Below are 24,072 nucleotides of genomic sequence, written 5' to 3'. Positions count from 1 at the left end.
TCTCTCCATTTAATCGATTTGAAACTAATCTCTGTAATACCTAGAAAGATATTTCCTCTATTTGTTCAAGAGGCCATCTCTTGACATTTTGTTACTTGGAAGGAATCAGAAAACAGCGTTTTTATGTTAGGTTTTTAGTCTCTTCCTCGCCTCCTCATTTCACACCATGTAAATAATCTCACTTTATGAAATAATCCTAGAAAAACACCACGATCTGATGAAATAGTGAGGAAATTATTGCTTTACATAGTGTATGCTTGTGTTTGTGCATACATGTCCAATTGTTCTTGGGTCACTATAACTATATCTATTTTGCCAATTGGATTGATCCCCTCTACCACACGGAACCCCACTAATCTACCGATGGAAACCCACGAGGTGGCTAAAAAAAGACCTCCATCCTATGCTAGCTTGCTACCGATGGCCCGGCTAGCTGTCTGAATTGCTGTAACCCCAACCAACCTCACTACTCACTGGACCCTTATGTTCACTCGACTAAGCATGTCTCTCCTTAATGTCAATATGCCTTGTCCATTGCTGTTCTGGTTAGTGTTTATTGGCTTATTTCACTGTAGAGCCTCTAGCCCTGCTCACTATACCTTATCCAACCTTTCAGTTCCACCACCCACACATGCGATGACATCACCTGGTTTCAATTATGTTTCTAGAGACAATATCTCTCTCACCATCACTCAATACCTAGGTTTACCTCCACTGTATTCACATCCTACCATACCTTTGTCTGTAAATCATACCTTGAAGCTATTTTAATCGCCCCCAGAAACCTCCTTTTACTCTCTGTTCCAGACGTTCTAGACGACCAATTCTCATAGCTTTTATCCGTACTCTTATCCCACTCCTCCTCTGTTCCTCTGGTGATGTAGAGGTGAATCCACTCCTATTCCCCAGGCGCTCTCTTTGGATGACTTCTGTAACCGTAATAGCCTTGGTTTCATGCATGTTAACATTAGAAGCATCCTCCCTAAGTTTGTTTTATTCACTGCTTTAGCACACTCTGCCAACCCGGATGTTCTAGCCGTGTCTGAATCCTGGCTCAGGAAGACCACCAAAACTTCTGACATTTTCATCCCTAACTACAACATTTTCAGACAAGATAGAACGGCCAAAGGGGGCGGTGTTTCAATCTACTGCAAAGATAGCCTGCAGAGGTCTGTCCTACTATCCAGGTCTGTACCCAAACAGTTTGAACTTCTACTTTTAAAAATACACCTCTCTAATAACAAGTGTCTCACCGTTTCCGCCTGCTATAGACCACCTTCCGCCCCCAGCTGTGCTCTGGACACCATATGTGAACTGATTGCCCCCCATCTATCTTCAGAGCTTGTGCTGCTAGGCAACCTAAACTGGAACATGCTTAACACCCCAGCCACCCTACAATCTAAGCTTGATGCCCTCAATCTCACACAAATTATCAATGAACCTACCAGGTACCACCCCAAAGCTATAAACACGGGCACCCTTATAGATATCATCCTAACCAACTTGCCCTCTAAATACACCTCAGCTGTTTTCAACCAAGATCTCAGCAATCACTGCCTCATTGCCTGCATCCATAATGAGTCAGTGGTCAAACAACCTCCACTCATCACTGTCAAACGCTCCCTGTAACACTTCAGCTAGCAGGCCTTTCTAATTGACCTGGCCGGGGTATCCTGGAAGGATATTGATCTCATCCCGTCAGTAGAGGATGCCTGATTATTTTTTTTAAATGCCTTCCTCACCATCTTAAATAAGCATGCCCCATTCAAGAAATGTAGAACCAGGAACAGATATAGCCCTTGGTTCTCTCCAGACCTGACTGCCCTTAACTTGTTGGGGAAGAGGGGGCAGTATTTTCACTTTGGATAAATTGCGTGCCCATAGTGAACTGCATCCTACTCTGTCCTAGATTTCTAATATATGCATATTAGTATTACTATTGGATAGAAAACACTCTGAAGTTTCTAAAACTGTTTGAATTATGTCTGTGAGTATAACAGAACTCATAGGGCAGGCAATCTTCCAAACAGGAAGTAAAATTCTGAATGCGGGTCTAATTTTAAGTCATCGCCTCTTCACTTCCAAATAAGATATGGATCTGTTAGCACTTCCTACGCCTTCCACTAGATGTCCTCATTCAGTAGAATGTGGAATGGAGCCTCTGGTGTGAACTTTGACTGAATGGGAGGGGAATGAGTCACTGTCCTGGCAGAATGCAATTTCCCTGTTGCGCATTTGTCTGTTGATATCACCATCATTCCATTTGGCTGCAGATGAAAACGTATGCTCCGGTTGGAGTTATTGGATATATATAAAAATAACATCCTGAAGATTGATTCTCTACTTAGTTTGACCAGTTTATTCAACCTGGAATATATCTTTTTGAAGTTTTCGTCCGAGTTCTCCTGGACCAGCGTCAGCTGTTGGGCACGTGAGCTGAAAGTGCAAGCAAATGCAGCTAATTGGACACTAGCATTGGACATAATGGAACAAAACAACGATTTATTGTGGAAGTTTTTTTTGTGTAATTTGCAAATAAATTCATTAAAAATCCTACAATGTGATTTTCTGGATTTTTTTTCTCATTTTGTCTGTCATAGTTGAAGTGTACCTATGATGAAAATTACAGGCCTCATCTTTTTAAGTGGGAGAACTTGCACAATTGGTGGCTGACTAAATACTTTTTTGCTGCACTGTATTCCAGGACACCACCGATAAAGACACCTGCGAAGGGTTATACACAATGCAGGAAGGAAGGAGCAACCAGGTGCTAAGGGATATACAGTGCCTTGCGAAAGTATTCGGCCCCCTTGAACTTTGCGACCTTTTGCCACATTTCAGGCTTCAAACATAAAGATATAAAACTGTATTTTTTGTGAAGAATCAACAACAAGTGGGACACAATCATGAAGTGGAACGACATTTATTGGATATTTCAAACTTTTTTAACAAATCAAAAACTGAAAAATTGGGCGTGCAAAATTATTCAGCCCCTTTACTTTCAGTGCAGCAAACTCTCTCCAGAAGTTCAGTGAGGATCTCTGAATGATCCAATGTTGACCTAAATGACTAATGATGATAAACACAATCCACCTGTGTGTAATCAAGTCTCCGTATAAATGCACCTGCACTGTGATAGTCTCAGAGGTCCGTTAAAAGCGCAGAGAGCATCATGAAGAACAAGGAACACACCAGGCAGGTCCGAGATACTGTTGTGAAGAAGTTTAAAGCCAGATTTGGATACAAAAATATTTCCCAATCTTTAAACATCCCAAGGAGCACTGTGCAAGCGATAATATTGAAATGGAAGGAGTATCAGACCACTGCAAATCTACCAAGACCTGGCCGTCCCTCTAAACTTTCAGCTCATACAAGGAGAAGACTGATCAGAGATGCAGCCAAGAGGCCCATGATCACTCTGGATGAACTGCAGAGATCTACAGCTGAGGTGGGAGACTCTGTCCATAGGACAACAATCAGTCGTATATTGCACAAATCCGGCCTTTATGGAAGAGTGGCAAGAAGAAAGAAATTTCTTAAAGATATCCATAAAAAGTGTTGTTTAAAGTTTGCCACAAGCCACCTGGGAGACACACCAAACATGTGGAAGAAGGTGCTCTGGTCAGATGAAACCAAAATTGAACTTTTTGGCAACAATGCAAAACGTTATGTTTGGCGTAAAAGCAACACAGCTCATCACCCTGAAAACACCATCCCCACTGTCAAACATGGTGGTGGCAGCATCATGGTTTGGGCCTGCTTTTCTTCAGCAGGGACAGGGAAGATGGTTAAAATTGATGGGAAGATGGATGGAGCCAAATACAGGACCATTCTGGAAGAACCTGATGGAGTCTTCAAAAGACCTGAGACTGGGACGGAGATTTGTCTTCCAACAAGACAATGATCCAAAACATAAAGCAAAATCTACAATGGAATGGTTCAAAAATAAACATATCCAGGTGTTAGAATGGCCAAGTCAAAGTCCAGACCTGAATCCAATCGAGAATCTGTGGAAAGAACTGAAAACTGCTGTTCACAAATGCTCTCCATCCAACCTCACTGAGCTCGAGCTGTTTTGCAAGGAGGAATGGGAAAAAATGTCAGTCTCTCGATGTGCAAAACTTATAGAGACATACCCCAAGCGACTTACAGCTGTAATCGCAGCAAAAGGTGGCGCTACAAAGTATTAACTTAAGGGGGCTGAATAATTTTGCACGCCTAATTTTTCAGTTTTTGATTTGTTAAAAAAGTTTGAAATATCCAATAAATGTCGTTCCACTTCATGATTGTGTCCCACTTGTTGTTGATTCTTCACAAAAAAATACAGTTTTATATCTTTATGTTTGAAGCCTGAAATGTGGCAATAGGTCGCAAAGTTCAAGGGGGCCGAATACTTTCGCAAGGCACTGTATTTGAAGCTCCATCCGAGGAGGGAACCTGGAAGGGATTCTCCTTGGTCACCCCTGATGGGGTTGGGGAACAACCTCCACATCCCTCTACCGAGGTCGACCTGCCTCGGGAATTAAAGGGACAGTTCGGCACCTCGCAGCATAGAGACCCAGACCTAAGGGAGGCCATGAGGAAGGTGAAGGTGATCGACGGGAGGAATGTGCAATCAGGCGGGGTCTCTTATACTGGGTTGTACGACGTTTTTCTTTGGGAAAAACAGGAATTTCTAATGGTGCCTAGACCATACAGGGATACAGTTATACAGTTAGCCCATGCCCACGTCCTAGGAAGACATTTGGCACGAGACAAGACTATTGACAGAATCATGCAGAGATTCTATTGGCCCCAGGTCACCCGGGATGTGGCCAGGTATTGTAGGACGTGTGATCAATGTCAACATACAGTTCCACGGCCACACCTTCGTAACCCTTTGATTCCTCTTTCCATCATAGAGACTCCGTTTGAACGCATAGCTATGGACCTCGTAGGACCCCTCCCAAAATCCGCCAGAGGACACGAGTACATCCTAGTGGTTATAGATTACGCTTTCAAATTCCCGGAGGCCATACCCCTGCGTAACATGTCGTCAAAGGGAATTGCCAAGGAGTTATTCATGATGTCCTCTCGTGTCCTCGACTTAGGCAAGGAGACCTGGGAGACCCAACCATGCCCCTTTCGATCCACAATAGAACACGTTACCCTGATGAGAGACCGCCCGTCAGCAGTGTGGCCCATAGTCAAGGAGCATATGGAGAAGGCACAAAGGACCCAAGGCCGGGCCTATGATAAGTCCGCGACCCCCCGTGAGTTCACCGTGGGAGAGAAAGTGATGGTGCTCGTGCCCACGGCCCGAACATCGCTTGCTGGCGCAGTGGAGGGGGCCCTACGAGGTAATGAAAAGGGTCTCACCGGTCACTTACCTCATCAAGCAACCTGACAGGAGGAAGAAGGTCCAATTCTATCACATAAACCTGTTGAAGACGTACCATGGGCGAGAGGAGGAGGTGGCTTTGATGGCCCTGGAGGACAAAGGAAAAGAGGAGGCTCTACCACAGGTGCGCCGTGGCCAAACTCTCCTGCCGGAGCAGTCAAGCCAGCTAGACAAGCCGATTATGAACTTCGGTCGAATATTCTCTCCATTCCCAGGACAAACAGATGTCCTGTTCCACCATATCCACACTGAACCCGGCAAGAAGGTGCATTCCTTACAGGAATCCTGAGGCTCGCCGAGTCAACGCTAAGAATGAGGTCCCATAGTCCTGGTCCCCACATCCGATGGTAGTATGAGACTCTGCAACGACTTTAGGGGTGTGAATGCCATCTCCACATTCGATGAGTATCCCATGCCCCGCGTGGATGAACTCTTGGAGGGCTTAGGAAAGGCCAAGTTCATCACCACCCTGGATTTGACGAAGGGATATTGGCAAGTGCCGGTGGCTCCGGAGGATCGTCCAAAGACTGCCTTCGCCACACCAGAGGGACTTTTCCAGTATGTGAGGATGCCCTTCGGACTGTATGGTGCCGCTGCAACTTTCCAACGCCTCATGGATGCCATTCTACGGCCCCATCAAGAGTATGCAGCAGCGTACATAGACGATGTGGTCATCCACAGCGAGGACTGGGATAGTCACCTCCTGCGATTACGCGCGGTGCTCGTGAGTTTGGAAGCCACAGGGTTGACAGCCAATCCAAATAAATGCTGCCTGGGCATGTCCGAAGCGGAATACCTGGGGTACACCGTGGGGAATGGGAAAATACGCCCACAGGCAGAGAAGACCAGGGCAATTCGGGACTGGCCTCGACCCCGGACCAAGCGGGACGTTCGGGCCTTCTTTGGGATAACGGGAAATTATCGCCGTTTTATCCCAGGATATGCAACCATTGCCAAACCCCTTACAAACCTCATCAAGAAAAACCTGCCAAACCAGGTAGAGTGGAAAGACGAGACGGAAGAGGTCTTTCAATTGCTAAAAGATGGCCTGTGTTCTGATCCCGTCCTACAGGCTCCGGACTTCTCACAAGAATTCATTGTGCAGGTCGACGCCTCGGATACGGGGCTCGGGGCCGTACTAGCTAAGGGTCATACTAGCTCAGGGTAAAGGCGAAGCAGAGAAGCCGATTCTCTTCATAAGTAGGAAGCTCAGCGATCGGGAACAGAGATATGCTACCATAGAGAAAGAGGCCTTAACCATTAAGTGGGCCCTCGATTATCTCCTGTACTACCTACTGGGTCGGAGGTTTGCAATAGTTACTGACCATGCGCCCCTCATGTGGATGGCTGGTAAGAGAAACAATAACAACAGAATAGCTAGATGGTTTTTGTCTTTACAACCGTTCTCTTTCCATGTCATCCACAGGGCCGGATCGAGGAACGGGAATGCAGACGCGCTGTCCCGACGCGACCAAGACGGTGCGTCTGGGGCCCGACCCTCCGGTTCCGTCCTGAGGGGGAAGGTATGTGGAAGGACCACCAGAGGGCAGGCTGGGCTCACGGATAGTAGCCCAACAAGGCATGGGAGACAAGGTAACCAGAGGCAATTAAGCACAGCTGACGGTACTAATGACATATTCTCCTTCCCCTATAAGAGAGAGTATGGAACCAGCAGAGAAGGGGGGGGAAACTATCTCTGAAAGATGGCCACCGAGACAGAGGAGCTATCCATGAAGAACCACTAAGACGGTGACAATCTCGTGACTTTTGTTATAGTTTAAAGATAATCGTATTGTGTTCCTGTTTTATCTGGAGAAGAAGATGTATGTTTTTCCTTGGGAGATTTTCATTGATAATGTTGGAGTGTTTGTGTTGACCAAATGCCCTCAATAGAGAACTGTGTTCAATCAAGAAAACCTACTCCTGACTCGTTTATTCCACCTTTCCGCTTTAGAGTGACGCCCAATTACTTGGTCCGCTCACAAGACCTGTATCTATCCTACCCTGTCTTTCTAAGGTCTTCGAAAGCCAAGTCAACAAACAGATTACCAACCATTTCGAATCCCACCATACCTTCTCCGCTATGCAATTTGGTTTCAGAGCTTTTCATAGGTGCACCTCAGCCAAGCTCAAGGTCCTAAACGATATCGTAACCGCCATCGATAAGAAGCAGCCGTATTCATTAACCTGGCCAAGACTTTCGAGTCTGTCAATCACCACATCCTCACCGGCAGACTCGACAGCCTTGGTTTCTAAAATCATTGCCTCGCCTGGTTCACCAACTACTTATCAGACAGTGTGTCAAATCGGAGGGTCTGTCGTCCGGGCCTCTGGCAGTCTCTATGGGGGTACCACAGGGTTCAATTCTTGGACCGACTCTCTTCTCTGTATACATCAATGATGTCTCTCTTGCTGCTGGTGAGTCTCTGATCCACCTCTACACAGACGACACCATTCTGTATACTTCTGGCCCTTCTTTGGGCACTGTGTTAACAACCCTCCAGGCGAGCTTCAATGCCATACAACTGTCCTTCCGTGGCCTCCAATTGCTCTTAAATACAAGTAAAGCTAAATGCATGCTCTTTAACCGATCGCTGCCTGCACCTGCCCGACCATCCAACATCACTACTCTGGACAGCTCTGACGTAGAATATGTGGACAACTACAAATACCTAGGTGTCTGGTTAGACTGTAAACTCTCCTTCCAGACTCATTTCAAACATCTCCAATCCAAAGTTAAATCTAGAATTGGCTTCCTATTTCGCAACAAAGCATCCTTCACTCTTGCTGCCTAACATACCCTTGTAAAACTGACCATCATACCAATCCTCGACTTTGGCGATGTCATTTACAAAATAGCCTCCAAAACCTTACTCAATAAATTGGATGCAGTCTATCACAGTACCATCCGTTTCATCACCAAAGCCCCATATACTACCCACCACTGCGACCTGTCGTTGGCTGGCCCTCGCTTCATACTCGTCGCCAAACCCACTGGCTCCAGGTCATCTACAAGACCCTGCTCGTCACCATAGCAGCACCCACCTGTAGCACGTGCTCCAGCAGGTATATCTCTCTGGTCACCCCCAAAACCAATTCTTCCTTTGGCCGCCTCTCCTTCCAGTTCTCTGCTGCCAATGACTGGAACGAACTACAAAAATCTCTGCAACTGGAAACACTTATCTCCCTCACTAGCCACTAGCACCAGCTTTCAGAGCAGCTCACAGATTACTGCACATAACCCATCTATAATTTAGACCAAACAACTACCCCTTTCCCTACTGTATTTATTTAGCTCCTTTGCACCCCATTATATCCATGTCACATTTTTCCACTGCAAATCAACCATTCCAGTGATTTATTGCTATATTGTATTTACTTCGCCACCATGGCCTTTTTTTGCCTTTACCTCCCTTATCTCACCTCACTTGCTCACATTGTATATAGACTTATTTTTCTACTGTATTATTTTTATTTTTTATTTTTTTTACCTTTATTTAACTAGGCAAGTCAGTTAAGAACAAATTCTTATTTTCAATGACGGCCTAGGAACAGTGGGTTAACTGCCTGTTCAGGGGCAGAACGACAGATTTGTACCGTGTCAGCTCGGGGATATGAACTTGCAACCTTTCGGTTACTAGTCCAACGCTCTAACCACTAGGCTACCCTGCTGCCCCATATGTTTGTTTTACTCCATGTGTGTTGTTGTATGTGTCGAACTGCTTTGCTTTATCTTGGCCAGGTCGCAATTGTAAATGAGAACTTGTTCTCAACTTGCCTACCTGGTTAAATAAAGGTGAAATAAAATAACTAAAAATTTCTGGATGTCCTATTTGCGTGTGTGTACATACGAGCCTGTGGATGTGGGTGTGTGCACCAAGAAAGTGACTGACCTGCAAAGTTAAGCATCCGGATGTGTTTGAGCAGCAGAGTGCCGTTGATGGGATCCATCCTAGAGCAAAGGCCCACCTTCCCTGGACAGAGCTCCCTGTGCATGTTGTGCAGCGCGTGGGCCATGGAATAGACTGCATCGATCACAAACTGCACCTTCCCCTCTTGTTCGTAGTTGGAGTCCTTCCCTATCCGCTCCTGATCTGTAGAGCAGAGAGAGAGAACCAAGTTAGGTATCTGAGAAATGCAATACGTTATAGCATTGGTTACCAACCCCAGTATCATCTTTTGCTTCATAGAAAAGTGGATCCGAATCATATGAAGAGTATTACATGTGATAGTTCACATTATGTTCAAAAAATAAAATGAGAAATAATACAGCAATGCAGTATCAGGTAGACAGACCTACATGTCTTTGAATATTATGTCAAATTACATTGTATGTGTGTATCGAATTTATATTGTGTTGATCCTAACAGTGGGTGATTATTATTATTATTAGCCTCCATGCTGTGATGGTTTTTGGAGTTACAAATCAAGAAAGGAAATAACATCCTTTTGCTGGTACTCAATTTCTCCATTGATAGCCTTGTCAAGCAAGTGTTAATTCAAGGCCACACTAGTGTGACTGCTACGAGGCAATCATTGCACCCATATTGAATTTGATCTTTAAAATGTGTATTTGCAATGCTCATCAATCTGGCACTAAATAATTGCAGATTGTTACTCCATCAGCTGCGGTGCCATATCAAACATAAGAGTCCACTTTAAAAACTTATTCAGGATCGGTGTCCCGTCCTCGGGACGGTTGAGCTAACGTAGGCTAATGTGATTAGCATGAGGTTGTAAGGAACAAAAAAAATACCAGGACAGACATATCTGACATGGGCAGAAAGCTTACGTTCTTGTTAATCTAACTGCACTGTCCAATTTACAGTAGCTATAACAGTGGAAGAATACCATGCTATTGTTTGAGGAGAGTACACAATTGAAAATGTATGAATCAACAAATTAGGCACATTTGGGCAGTCTTGATACAACATTTTGAACAGATGTGCAATAGTTCATTGGATCACTCTAAAACTTTGCACCTACAGTACTGCAATCTAGATGCCAAAGTCTAAATTCTGCCTGGGCTAGATAAATTCATTATGGCCTTTCTCTTGCATTTCAAAGATGATGGTACAACATTTATTTTTTTAAATTATCTTTTGCCAGATCTAATGTGTTATATTCTCCTACATTCCTTTCACATTTCCACAAACCTCAAAGTGTTTCCTTTCAAATGGTATTAAGAATATGCATATCCTTGCTTCAGGTTCTGAGCTAAAGGTAGTTCGATTTGAGTATGTCATTTTAGGCAAAAATTTTTAAAAAAGGGGTGGAACCTTAGTTTGTGGGGGAAAAGTCTTACAATTATCTACTTTTTATTTTACCAGGCAAGTCGGTTAAAAACTCCTTAAGGCTAGGGGGCAGTATTCTGAAGTTTGGATGACTGAGGTTCCCAAAGTAAACTGCCTGGTACTCAGGCCCAGAAGCTAGGATATGCATATGCATATGTCTGTGAGTATAACAGAACTGATTTGGGAGGCGAACTGATTTGCAGTGCTTATGGCTTCCACTAGATGTCAACAGTCTTTAGAAATTGTTCAATGTTTTTTTTTGTTGAAAAATTAAGAAGTAGTCGTATTCTTTCTAAGTGTCACTCAGGTGGACTCTAGTCGTGAATGAGAGTGCGCTCCTCGTTGTTTTTCTCCGGTATTGGAAACAGTTTATTCCGTCTTAAATTTGATAGATTATTTACATTTTAGCGTACCTGAGGTTGGATTAGAAACGTTGTTTGAAATGTTTGCACCAAGTTTACAGGTAACTTATTAGATCCTTTGTAGGCATGTTGGGTGAGTTGGAACCGGTGTATTTCTGAATCAAACGCGCCAAATAAACAGACATTTTTGAGATATGAAGAAGGACGTTATCGAACAGAAGGACCATTCATTGTGTAACTGAGACCTTTGGGATTGCAAAAAGATGAAGATCTTCAAAGGTAAGCAATTTATTTTATCGATATTTCTGACTTTCGTGAGGCTTCTGTTTGGTTGGAAAATGTTTTACATGCTTTTGTATGCAGGGCGCTGTCCTCAGATAATCGCATGGTATGCTTTCGCCGTGAAGCCTTTTTGAAACCTGACAAAGCGGCTGGATTAACAAGAAGTTTATATTTTAAATGATGTAAGACACTTGTATCGTCATGAATGTTTATTATTACGAATGTAGTATTTTTGAATTTCGCGCTCTGCAATTTACCGGATGTTGTCAAATCGATTCTGTTAAAGGGATTCTAGCAGTAGGGGATCCATAAGAGGTTTTTATGAACATATTCTAAGGGACTGATATGCATTGCCTTAGACCGCTGAGCCACTCGGGAGCCCGATACCTAAGACTGTCATTGGTTTTGTGAGCTGTATGACTTATGGTTACTCCGATATGAAGAGGGCTGATGAGAAGAATAGACAGAAATACAGGTGGTAATGTTTGGAAGTTACTCTATGCCTATGGCTTTTTCCCAAATGGCACCCTATTCCCTATATAGTGCATTACATTTTACCAGAGCCCCATGGGCCCTGGTTAAATGTAAAGCACTACATAGGGATTAGGGTGCTATTTGGGACGCAAACTATGTCTATTTAATCACCACCAACTGGACACTGTATACTCTCACAATGCCAGGTCCACAGTCACACTACCAGTTCCTTGTCAATCTGAAATGTTATGAACTTAGTGTGTAAAGTAAGTCAGCAAAGTACAGTACGCAGCTAAGCCAGTTCTGTTTGACCCACTTAAAAAGACTAAGACCTTTTAATGGAAGTCGTGGCAGAGGGCCAGAAGGCATCGAGCAAAATGCATTACTCTCCATTAGTTTAGCGTCTAGGCCTTCATGCACTGACTGCCTCTCACAATTAGCTAGAATATGAATGTTTAGTTAGACCACTGCAGAGGAGCCAATCAATTCCAATATGAGGAGTGTAAGGTCTTCTATATTGGTTGATGTCATATACAGTGCCTTGCGAAAGTATTCGGCCCCCTTGAACTTTGCGACCTTTTGCCACATTTCAGGCTTCAAACATAAAGATATAAAACTGTATTTTTTTGTGAAGAATCAACAATAAGTGGGACACAATCATGAAGTGGAACGACATTTATCGGATATTTCAAACTTTTTTAACAAATCAAAAACTGAAAAATTGGGCGTGCAAAATTATTCAGCCCCTTTACTTTCAGTGCAGCAAACTCTCTCCAGAAGTTCAGTGAGGGTCTCTGAATGATCCAATGTTGACCTAAATGACTAATGATGATAAATACAATCCACCTGTGTGTAATCAAGTCTCCGTATAAATGCACCTGCACTGTGATAGTCTCAGAGGTCCGTTAAAAGCGCAGAGAGCATCATGAAGAACAAGGAACACACCAGGCAGGTCCGAGATACTGTTGTGAAGAAGTTTAAAGCCGGATTTGGATACAAAAAGATTTCCCAAGCTTTAAACATCCCAAAGAGCACTGTGCAAGCGATAATATTGAAATGGAAGGAGTATCAGACCACTGCAAATCTACCAAGACCTGGCCGTCCCTCCCTCCCTCCCTCTTTCAGCTCATACAAGGAGAAGACTGATCAGAGATGCAGCCAAGAGGCCCATGATCACTCTGGATGAACTGCAGAGATCTACAGCTGAGGTGGGAGACTCTGTCCATAGGACAACAATCAGTCGTATATTGCACAAATCCGGCCTTTATGGAAGAGTGGCAAGAAGAAAGACATTTCTTAAAGATATCCATAAAAAGTGTCGTTTAAAGTTTGCCACAAGCCACCTGGGAGACACACCAAACATGTGGAAGAAGGTGCTCTGGTCAGATTAAACCAAAATTGAACTTTTTGGCAACAATGCAAAACGTTATGTTTGGCGTAAAAGCAACACAGCTGAACACACCATCCCCACTGTCAAATATGGTGGTGGCAGCATCATGGTTTGGGCCTGCTTTTCTTCAGCAGGGACAGGGAAGATGGTTCAAATTGATGGGAAGATGGATGGAGCCAAATACAGGACCATTCTGGAAGAAAACCTGATGGAGTCTGCAAAAGACCTGAGACTGGGACGGAGATTTGTCTTCCAACAAGACAATGATCCAAAACATAAAGCAAAATCTACAATGGAATGGTTCAAAAATAAACATATCCAGGTGTTAGAATGGCCAAGTCAAAGTCCAGACCTGAATCCAATCGAGAATCTGTGGAAAGAACTGAAAACTGCTGTTCACAAATACTCTCCATCCAACCTCACTGAGCTCGAGCTGTTTTGCAAGGAGGAATGGGAAAAAAATTCAGTCTCTCGATGTGCAAAACTGATAGAGACATACCCCAAGCGACTTACAGCTGTAATCGTAGCAAAAGGTGGCGCTACAAAGTATTAACTTAAGGGGGCTGAATAATTTTGCACGCCCAATTTTTCAGTTTTTGATTTGTTAAAAAAGTTTGAAATATCCAATAAATGTCGTTCCACTTCATGATTGTGTCCCACTTGTTGTTGATTCTTCACAAAAAAATACAGTTTTATATCTTTATGTTTGAAGCCTGAAATGTGGCAAAAGGTCGCAAAGTTCAAGGGGGCCGAATACTTTCGCAAGGCACTGTATGTGAATCATAAATAAATTGTCAAATATACAACATATAAGTCTTATTTCTCATAAGCGAAGTATAAGTAATATGCTGTATAAGAAACAATTAATGCTTTGCATAAGCGGCATATAATGTACGTAAATGCTGCATAAGGGACATTTGTTCTACAGTGCCTTGCAAAAGTATTCACCCCCGTTGGCATTTTTCCTATTTTGTAGCATTACAACATGTAATTTAAATATATTTATATTTGGATATCATGTAATGGACATACACAAAATAGTCAAAATTGGTGAAGTCAAATAAAAAAAAATAACTTGTTTAAAAAATATAATATATATATATTTTTTAAACGGAAAAGTGGAAGGTGCATATGTATCCACCCCCTTTGCTATGAATCACCTAAATAAGATCTGGTGCAACCAATTACCTTCAGAAGTCGCATAATTAGTTAAATAAAGTCCACCTGTGTGTAATCTAAGTGTCACATGATCTCAGTATATATATACACCAGTTTTGAAAGGCCCCATAGTCTGCAACACCACTAAGCAAGGGGCACCCCCAAGCATGCAACACAATGAAGACCAAGGAGCTCTCCAAACGGAATAGGGACAAAGTTGTGGAGAAGTACATATCAAGGTTGGGTTATAAAAAAATATCAGAAACTTTGAACATCCCACAGAGCACCATTAAATCCATTATTTAAAAAATTGGAAAGAATATGGCACCACAACAAACCTGCCAAGAGAGGGCCGCACACCCAAAGATAAGCCTGAAGGAGTTGCAAAGCTCCGCTGCAGAGATTAGAGTATCTGTCCATAGGACCACTTAAAGCTGTATACTCCACAGAGCTGGGCTTTATAGAAGAGTGGCCAGAAAAATATGTTGTTTAAAGAAAAAAATAAGTAAACACGTTTGGTGTTCGCCAAAAGGCATGTTGGTCTCTGGTCAGATTAGACTAAAATTGAGCTTTTTGGCCATCAAGGAAAATGTTATGTCTGGCACAAACCCAACACCTCCCATCACCCCAAGAATACCATCCCAACAGTGAAGCATGGTGGGGGAAGCATCATCCTGCTGGGATGTTTTTCATTGGCAGGGATGGTCAGAATTGAAGGAATGACGGATGGCACTAAATACAGGGAAATTATTGAGGGAAACCTGTTTCAGTCTTCCAGAGATTTGAGACTGGGACGGAGGTTCACCTTCCAGCAGGACAATGACCCTAAGCATAATGTTAAAGCAACCATCGAGTGGTTTAAGGGGAAACATTTAAATGTCTTAGAATGGCCAACTCAATGCCCAGACCTCAAACCAATTGAGAATCTGTAGTATGACATAAAGATTGCTGTACACCAGCGGAACCCATCCGACTTGAAGGAGCTGGAGCAGATTTGCCTTGAAGAATGGACAAAACCCCCAGTGGATAGATGTGCCAAGCTTATAGAGACACACCCCAAGAGACTTGCAGCTGTAGTTGCTGAAAAAGGTGGCTCTGCAAAGTTTTGACTTTGTGGGGGGAATAGTTACAGTGAGGGGAAAAAAGTATTTTATCCCCTGCTGATTTTGTATGTTTGCCCACTGACAAAGAAATGATCAATCTATAATTTTAATGGTAGGTTTTTTTGAACAGTGAGACAGAATAACAACAAAACAATCCAGAAAAATGCATGTCAAAAATGTTATAAATTGATTTGCATTTTAATGCCCCCTATTTCTTAAACTACACACTAATGTACTTGTCCTCTTGCTCAGTTGTGCTCCGGGGCTTCCCACTCCTCTTTCTATTCTGGTTAGAGCCAGTTTGCGCTGTTCAGTGAAGGGAGTAGTATACAGCGTTGTACGAGATCTTCAGTTTCTTGGCAATTTCTCACATGGAATAGCCTTCATTGCTCAGAACAAGAATAGACTGACGCGTTTCATAAGAACGTTTTTGTTTCTCACCATTTTGAGCCTGTAATCGAACCCACAAATGCTGAAACTCCAGATGCTTAACTAGTCTAAAGAAGGCCAGTTGTATTGCTTATTTAATCAGAACAACAGTTTTCAGCTGTGCTAACATAATTGCAAAATGTTTTTTTAATGATCAATTACTTTTTTTAAAAGCTAAACTTGTATTAGCTGACACAACATGCCATTGGAACACAGGAGTGATGGCTGCTGATAATGGGCCTCCGTACACCTATGTAGATATTCCATCTTAAAAGACTGCTGTTTCCAGCTACAATAGTCATTTACGACATTAACAATGCCGACACTGTATTTCTGATCAATTTTATATTATTTTAATGGCCAGAAAATGTGCTTTTCTTTCAAAAACAAGGACATTTCTAAGTGACCCCAAACTTTGAACGGTAGTGTATCTCTGCTACAGCCAAAACTAAAGGCAATTTAACATCTATGATTAGCCCATGCAACTTTGAAATGCATGAATTAAAAAGACAGGTTACGACTGTGGTAATTGAGCGCCACAGGCACCCATATTGGACAGACAAAATTTGTCACGGTTTGGCTGACACGGTTGGGCTGTAGGGCAGCCCGGGAGCGAGAGAGGGAGTGATATATCTCTCTGAGGCTGAGGCATGGCGGCCCACACACACAAACTTGGTAATGCCTCTCTCTTTCCCAGCAAGGCCTCTCTCATCTCATTGGGAGTCAGAGCACACCCACGCACACCCGAGGCTGGATCTCTGGCTTCAGAGAAATCCATTCAGATTAGGAGTAGCAGCACAGCGAGGGTGTCTCCCTTGACCAGGGTGCCACAGAAGGGAGTTTGTAACAGAGTGGGTTGGCTCTAACCCCGTTAAACTCTGCATGTTTGGGTTTGGCCACAGACCATGTTTCCCTTCATCATCCAGAGAACTTGGACTTCATCCATAGCCTGTCTTCATCCATTCCTTCATATGAGAACATCTCCTTATGTGTGCCTTAGGGAATATGTAGCAAGTTTTGGTTGACGCCCCATCATGGAACATTCCCAATTTATATGTCCCGACTTTTCCAACTCAAAATCGCCAAGCTGAAACAAATGGATGAAACAGGATGATCAAAACATTTTACAAACTGTTCACTAGACACACATGAGATCATTCTTGCTCTCCTATGATATCATCAGTTTGGTACATTAAATCCATAACTCTTTTCATTATGGTAATATGACATGATCATGGAGAAAAGATTCAGCCATTGTGTCTGTGTTGCTCTGCTGCATACTGTTCTCCCCTGTATAAATTAGCTGGAAGCACCAAACCCCAGGAGAAGGAGCTGGGCCCCCATTCTACCTTCCTGCTCATCTCCACCTTAATCAATATCAGCTGTGTGTCTCAGTCATTCACAGATACAAGACTAGTCTCGCTCTGTCTCCAACTCACTCGCACACTCGCTCTCTCTTTGATCACTGTGAACACACAGAGCCCTCTCAGGACATTGATTATTCCTCACCCATACCTCATGTGGTCTGCTTGAAGGGAGGTACAAAGCCTTCACCAGCACCACTAGGGGACTCTGGAGAATTGCATGTGGCCCTGAAACGTGCTTCCTGAGTGGCATCCTTCCCTTAGACAAAAGGGAGAGTGGATTGCAAAGCCAAAATAACTTTCTGCCACGTCAACAAACTTCCACACAGCCGTAGAAAAACAACACTGCACCATATTTTCAGCAAACAGAGCTGTGACCTTGTATTCAACTCACACTGTCACTCAAATAAATACTCCACAGCCTCTTCACATGTCAAAGCCCTTCATCTGAGCTTCATCTTTGTCTGAACAGCATTCTCCTTTGCACATTTTGCAATTTTAGCACTCCCCAAGCAATAGGTACAAAGATCATACTATCGTTTACATTTTAGTCATTTAACAGACGTTTTTAACTAGGTGAGACAACCACATATCACAGTCGTAGTAAGTAAATGTTTTCCCCAATAAAGAAGTTATCAGAAAAGTTAGTGGTAGTAGGAAAACACAAGTGCAATTTATTTATTACATTTTTTTTGTGTGTGTGTGTGTGTGTGGGGGGGGGGGGTGTAAGGTTTCAGAAGTTTTCGGGAAGATGGGCAGGGGGAATCTGGTTCCATCACTGGGGTGCCAGGACAGAGAAGAGCTTTCACTAGGCTGAGCAGGAACTGACCTTCAGTAGGGGTGGGACGGCCAAGTGTCCGTATGCGCTCCAAACTTCTTATTTACGATGACGGCCAAGGAACAGTGGGTTAACTGCCTTGTTCAGGGCCAGAACGACCTTTTCAGCTTGGGGATTCAACCTAGCAACCTTTCAGTTACTGGCCCAACGCTCTAACCACTAGGCTACCTGTCGCCAAAAGCATAGCCTAAACGTAAGGAGGAGCAGTTCCCCTTGCTGGCTCGTAGGCAAGCACCATGTGTGCACCATGTGTGCGGAGGATCAGGATGACATGGGAAGGTTGAACACCAGATGGGATGCAGTATTCTGGATAAGTTGCAGGGGTTTGACAGCACAAGCGGGGAACCCAGCCAACAGAGAGTTGAAGTACCATAGTCCAGATGGGAGATGACAAATGCCTGGATTAGGGCCTGCACCGATTCCTGTGTGAGGAGAGGTTGTACTCTACAGATGTTGTAGAGCATGAACTTGCAGGAGCGAGTCACTGCTTTGATGTTTGCAGAAAATGACAGGATGTTGTCCAGGGTCACGCAAAGTTTATTTGCACTCTGGGAGGAGGACACAGTTGAGTTGTTGACCGGAATGGAGAGGTCTTGGAGCGGGCAGCCCTTCCCTGAGAGGAAGAGCAGTTAGGTCTTGTCAAAGTGGAGCTTGAGGTGGTGGGCCCGACAACCGAGCTGAGATGTCTGCCAGGCACGCAGAGATGTGTGTTGCCACCTGGGTGTCAGAAGGGGAAAATGTAAAAAGTAGCTCAATGTAATCCGCATAGCAATGATAAGAGAGACCATGTGAGGATTTGAAGGAGCAGAGTGACTTGGTGTAGAGAAGTAAGAGGAGACGGCCTAGAACCAAGCCCTTGGGGCAGTGGCGACCCGTCATTCAGGGCAGGTGGGACTCTTGAGACCCACATTTCTAGCAAAAAAAATAAAATAATAATAATAATGAGATATATAAATTAACAAATGTGGGCTTGCCTGTTTTGAATGTTATTTTTTTGCATTAATACGTGTCACATATTAGTTTGCAAACAATGTAAAAATATATACACAGGTCGGAAGTTTACATACACTTAGGTTGGAGTCGTTAAAACTCGTTTTTTAACCACTCTTCATCCTAGCTCTTGTTAACAAACTACAGTTTTGGCAAGTCAGTTAGGATATCTACTTTGTGCATGACACCAACAATTGTTTACGGACAGATTATTTCACTTATAATTCACTATATCACAATTCCAGTGGGTCAGAAGTTTACATACACTAAATTGACTGAGCCTTTAAACAGCTTGGAAAATTCCAGAAAATGATGTCATGGCTTTAGAAGCTTCTGATAGGCTAATTGACATAATTTGAGTCAATTGGAGGTGTACCTGTGGATGTATTTCAAGGCCTACCTTCAAGGCCTACTCAATGCCTCTTTGCTTGACATCATGGGAAAATGAAAAGAAATCAGCCAAGACCTCAGAAAAAAAGTGTAGACGTCCACAAGTCTGGTTCATCCTTGGGAGCAATTTCCAAATGCCTGAAGGTACCACGTTCATCTGTACAAACAATAGTATGCAAGTGTAAAGAACATAGGACCACGCAGCTGTAATACCGCTCAGGATACGTGTTCTGGCTCCTAGAGATGAACGTACTTTGGTGCAAAAAATGCAAATCAATCCCAGAACACCAGCAAAGGACCTTGTGAAGATGCTGGAGGAAACAGGTACCAAGGTATCTATATCCAGAGTAAAACGAGTCCTATATCAACATAACCTGAAAGGTCGCTCAGCAACGAAGAAGACACTGCTCCAAAACCACCATAAAAAGCCAGACTACGGTTTGCAACTGCACATAGGGACAAAGTTCGTACTTTTTGGAGAAATGTCCTCTGGTCTGATGAAACAAAAATACAAAAAAATCATTATGGATAACAAAAACGGTTGATTCATAATGATCATTGTTATGTTTGGAGAGAAAAGAGGAAGGCTTGCAAGCCGAAGAACACCATCCCAACCGTGAGCATGGGGGTTGCAGCATCATGTTGTGGGGATGCTTTGCTGCAGGAGGGACTGGTGCACTTCACAAAATAGATGGCCTCATGAGGGAGGAAAATTGTGTGGACATATTGAAGCAACATCTCAAGACATCAGTCAAGAAGTTAATGCTTGGTTGCAAATGGGTCTTCCACATGGACAATGACCCCAAACATACTTTCAAAGTTGTGGCAAAATGGCTTAAGCACAACAAAGTCAAAGAATTGGAGTGGCCATCACAAAGCCCTGACCTCAATCCTATAGAACATTTGTGGGCAGAACTGAAAAAGCGTGTGCGAGCAAGGAGGCCAACAAACCTGACTCAGTTACACTAGCTCTGTCAAGAGGAATGGGCCAAAATTCACCCAACCTTTTGTGGGAAGCTTGTGGAAGGCTACCTGAAACGTTTGACCCAAGTTAAACAATTGAAAGGCAATGCTACCAAATACTAATTGAGTGAATGTAAACTTCTGACCCACTGGGAAGGTGATGAAATAAATAATATCTGAAATAAATCATTCTCTCTACTATTATTCTGACATTTCACATTCTTAAAATAATGTGGTGATCCTAATTGACCTAAAACAGGGAATTTTCACTTGGATTAAATGTCAGGAACTGCGAAAAACTGGGTTTAAATGTATTTGGCTAAGGTGTAAGGAAACTTCCGACTTCAACTGTATATCATTCAGTTAATAAAGCTGCATACACACATGTTCTCTTTCTGTTGTCTTGAGTAGGGCAGCTCCAAAATGCAGGTGTTTCATCCTAGCTCAATGCTTTCTTCAGTGGTGGGGCGAGCCAGCAGAAAATAGGAGCATTGCGCTGTGATTGGCTCAGTGTTCTGTCACTCATGGGGACAGTACGTCATTGCCAAGTTTAAGTCCTAAGTAAGGGTAGACATCCAAAATTGTATCCCTTTGTTCCAGCCATAAATGTCATTGTCCACAGATAAAATGACGTCAAATAACGTTATATGTACAGTAGCTTTGATTGGACTGATCAACATCTTACTTTCAAATTCTTAGCTAGCATCATCATGAATCAAGTCGACAATCTACTTGCAAATCCTTTTTAATCCTTGTCATATGAAGAGAAATAATGAAGATAAATTATAGATAAAACGTATCGGTGCTCATCGGCCATAAAGATTACACAGCAAGTTGGAAATCGCAAATTCAACAATGAGTTGTTTGGAAGGAATCAGAAGCTAACTGCAAGCATTGCAAAACAACCACTAACGTTAGCCTGCTGTTCAATGGAGTGGCTGTGTGTTTTTTTCTGAGTTCCCACCATAAATCCAGAGAAGGCCCACAGAGGACCACCACGCCACTTTCACAAGGTGAGTCCAAAAATGTATTGCATGCTGCTGCATAAATTATGTAATATGCAAGGGAGGTATGTATGCTGTAGCTAAGAAAGTAATAGTAAGTGTATGTTGTGTAGTAAGATGTTAGTAGCTCATGTGCCTCACCCTAATAATTAGGTCTATTTTCACCAACGTGGTATTGTCAGCACATTATTCGAGGCCGGTGTGTGCTTGTTTGCCAACTTTTTTTGTACAGCTTTGACAGTGCTACTGATATTGGGTCATTCTCATGAAACCATTAAAATACCATGGCAGTAATGATTTTAAATATAAAACATGTAATATATCATAACAAAGATAAGTGTTCTCTACCTTGCACAAAGAGTCATTTCAACATAGGAATTCATTATTTTTGTATTTTATTGCATTATCTGCTGAAATTCTCATTACTGCAACACGTCCAGCTCTGTTTTTATACTAGATGTTTTCAAATGACAGAAAAAATATGAACTGAATATTAAGGATAATAAATAAATAATAAGGAAAAAATGTGTCCATGACTGATGTTCTCATCCTCCGCAACATTTTTGAACAACTGTTCACACACACACAGAGAATTTTATATAAAGTTTGATTGAAGCCACACATCTGCCAGTACCTTCAAGATGGCTACCAGGTGAGCAGATCTATTTACAGTGCCTTGCAAAAGTATTCGGCCCCCTTGAACTTTGCGACCTTTTGCCACATTTCAGGCTTCAAACATAAAGATATAACACTGTATTTTTTTGTGAAGAATCAACAACAAGTGGGACACAATCATGAAGTGGAACGACATTTATTGGATATTTCAAACTTTTTTAACAAATCAAAAACTGAAAAATTGGGCGTGCAAAATTATTCAGCCCCTTTACTTTCAGTGCAGAAAACTCTCTCCAGAAGTTCAGTGAGGATCTCTGAATGATCCAATGTTGACCTAAATGACTAATGATGACAAATACAATTCACCTGTGTGTAATCAAGTCTCCGTATAAATGCACCTGCACTGTGATAGTCTCAGAGGTCCGTTAAAAGCGCATTGAGCATCATGAAGAACAAGGAACACACCAGTCAGGTCCGAGATACTGTTGTGAAGAAGTTTAAAGCCGGATTTGGATACTAAATATTTCCCAAGCTTTAAACATCCCAAGGAGCACTGTGCAAGCGATAATATTGAAATGGAAGGAGTATCAGACCACTGCAAATCTACCAAGACCTGGCCGTCCCTCTAAACTTTCAGCTCATACAAGGAGAAGACTGATCAGAGATGCAGCCAAGAGGCCCATGATCACTCTGGATGAACTGCAGTGATCTACAGCTGAGGTGGGAGACTCTGTCCATAGGACAACAATCAGTCGTATATTGCACAAATCTGGCCTTTATGGAAGAGTGGCAAGAAGAAAGCCAATTCTTAAAGATATCCATAAAAAGTGTTGTTTAAAGTTTGCCACAAGCCACCTGGGAGACACTCCAAACATGTGGAAGAAGGTGCTCTGGTCAGATGAAACCAAAATTGAACTCTTTGGCAACAATGCAAAACGTTATGTTTGGCGTAAAAGCAACACAGCTGAACACACCATCGCCACTGTCAAACATGGTGGTGGCAGCATCATGGTTTGGGCCTGCTTTTCTTCAGCAGGGACAGGGAAGATGGTTAAAATTGATGGGAAGATGGATGGAGCCAAATACAGGACCATTCTGGAAGAAAACCTGATGGAGTCTGCAAAAGACCTGAGACTGGGACGGAGATTTGTCTTCCAACAAGACAATGATCCAAAACATAAAGCAAAATCTACAATGGAATGGTTCAAAAATAAACATATCCAGGTGTTAGAATGGCCAAGTCAAAGTCCAGACCTGAATTCAATCGAGAATCTGTGGAAAGAACTGAAAACTGCTGTTCACAAATGCTCTCCATCCAACCTCACTGAGCTCGAGCTGTTTTGCAAGGAGGAATGGTAAAAAATGTCAGTCTCTCAATGTGCAAAACTGATAGAGACATACCCCAAGCGACTTACAGCTGTAATCGCAGCAAAAGGTGGCGCTACAAAGTATTAACTTAAGTGGGCTGAATAATTTTGCACGCCCAATTTTTCAGTTTTTAATTTGTTAAAAAAGTTTGAAATATCCAATAAATGTCGTTCCACTTCATGATTGTGTCCCACTTGTTGTTGATTCTTCACAAAAAAATACAGTTTTATATCTTTATGTTTGAAGCCTGAAATGTGGCAAAAGGTCGCAAAGTTCAAGGGGGCCGTATACTTTCGCAAGGCACTGTATATTTCTCCAGTTAAAAGTTAAACATTCTCTTGTCAGACTGCATACACAACGGTATTGATTATCATTACCGATACAGGTAGTTTTCCACATATAGAAAAACATTAGATTTAAAATTTTCTATGAAAATATACTTCATTAATGTCTAATTATGTACATTGAGTAAAAATTAGCTTAGTCATCATGTCTTCTCCATTGTTAGCAAAACATGCTCATCCTTCGCAACACCATTCTCACTTACCGCTGCAATTTAAGGCCAGTTGCGAGAACTTCTGTTTCGGTAATGAGAATTTAATCATACAGACTATTTTTTTTAAATATAATGAACTATTAATTAACATATCATTTACTAACTGTTGATA

General features: G+C 42.6%; 1 protein-coding gene across 1 annotated transcript in view; it reads right to left on the bottom strand.

Annotated features, from left to right (window-relative positions):
• The window catches only part of LOC139413250 (metabotropic glutamate receptor 4-like), a 361,254-nt gene that overhangs the window by 51,593 nt on the left and 285,589 nt on the right, over positions 1-24,072 (bottom strand). Inside the window, exon 7 of the mRNA XM_071160398.1 lies at positions 9,274-9,474. Within this exon, the coding sequence (XP_071016499.1) occupies positions 9,274-9,474 (201 nt within the window). The remainder of the gene's footprint in view (positions 1-9,273; positions 9,475-24,072) is intronic.

The sequence above is a fragment of the Oncorhynchus clarkii genome, chromosome 7 (assembly GCF_045791955.1).
Source record: "Oncorhynchus clarkii lewisi isolate Uvic-CL-2024 chromosome 7, UVic_Ocla_1.0, whole genome shotgun sequence".
Taxonomy (NCBI): domain Eukaryota; kingdom Metazoa; phylum Chordata; class Actinopteri; order Salmoniformes; family Salmonidae; genus Oncorhynchus; species Oncorhynchus clarkii.
This window is presented reverse-complemented; position numbering and strand designations above follow the sequence as displayed.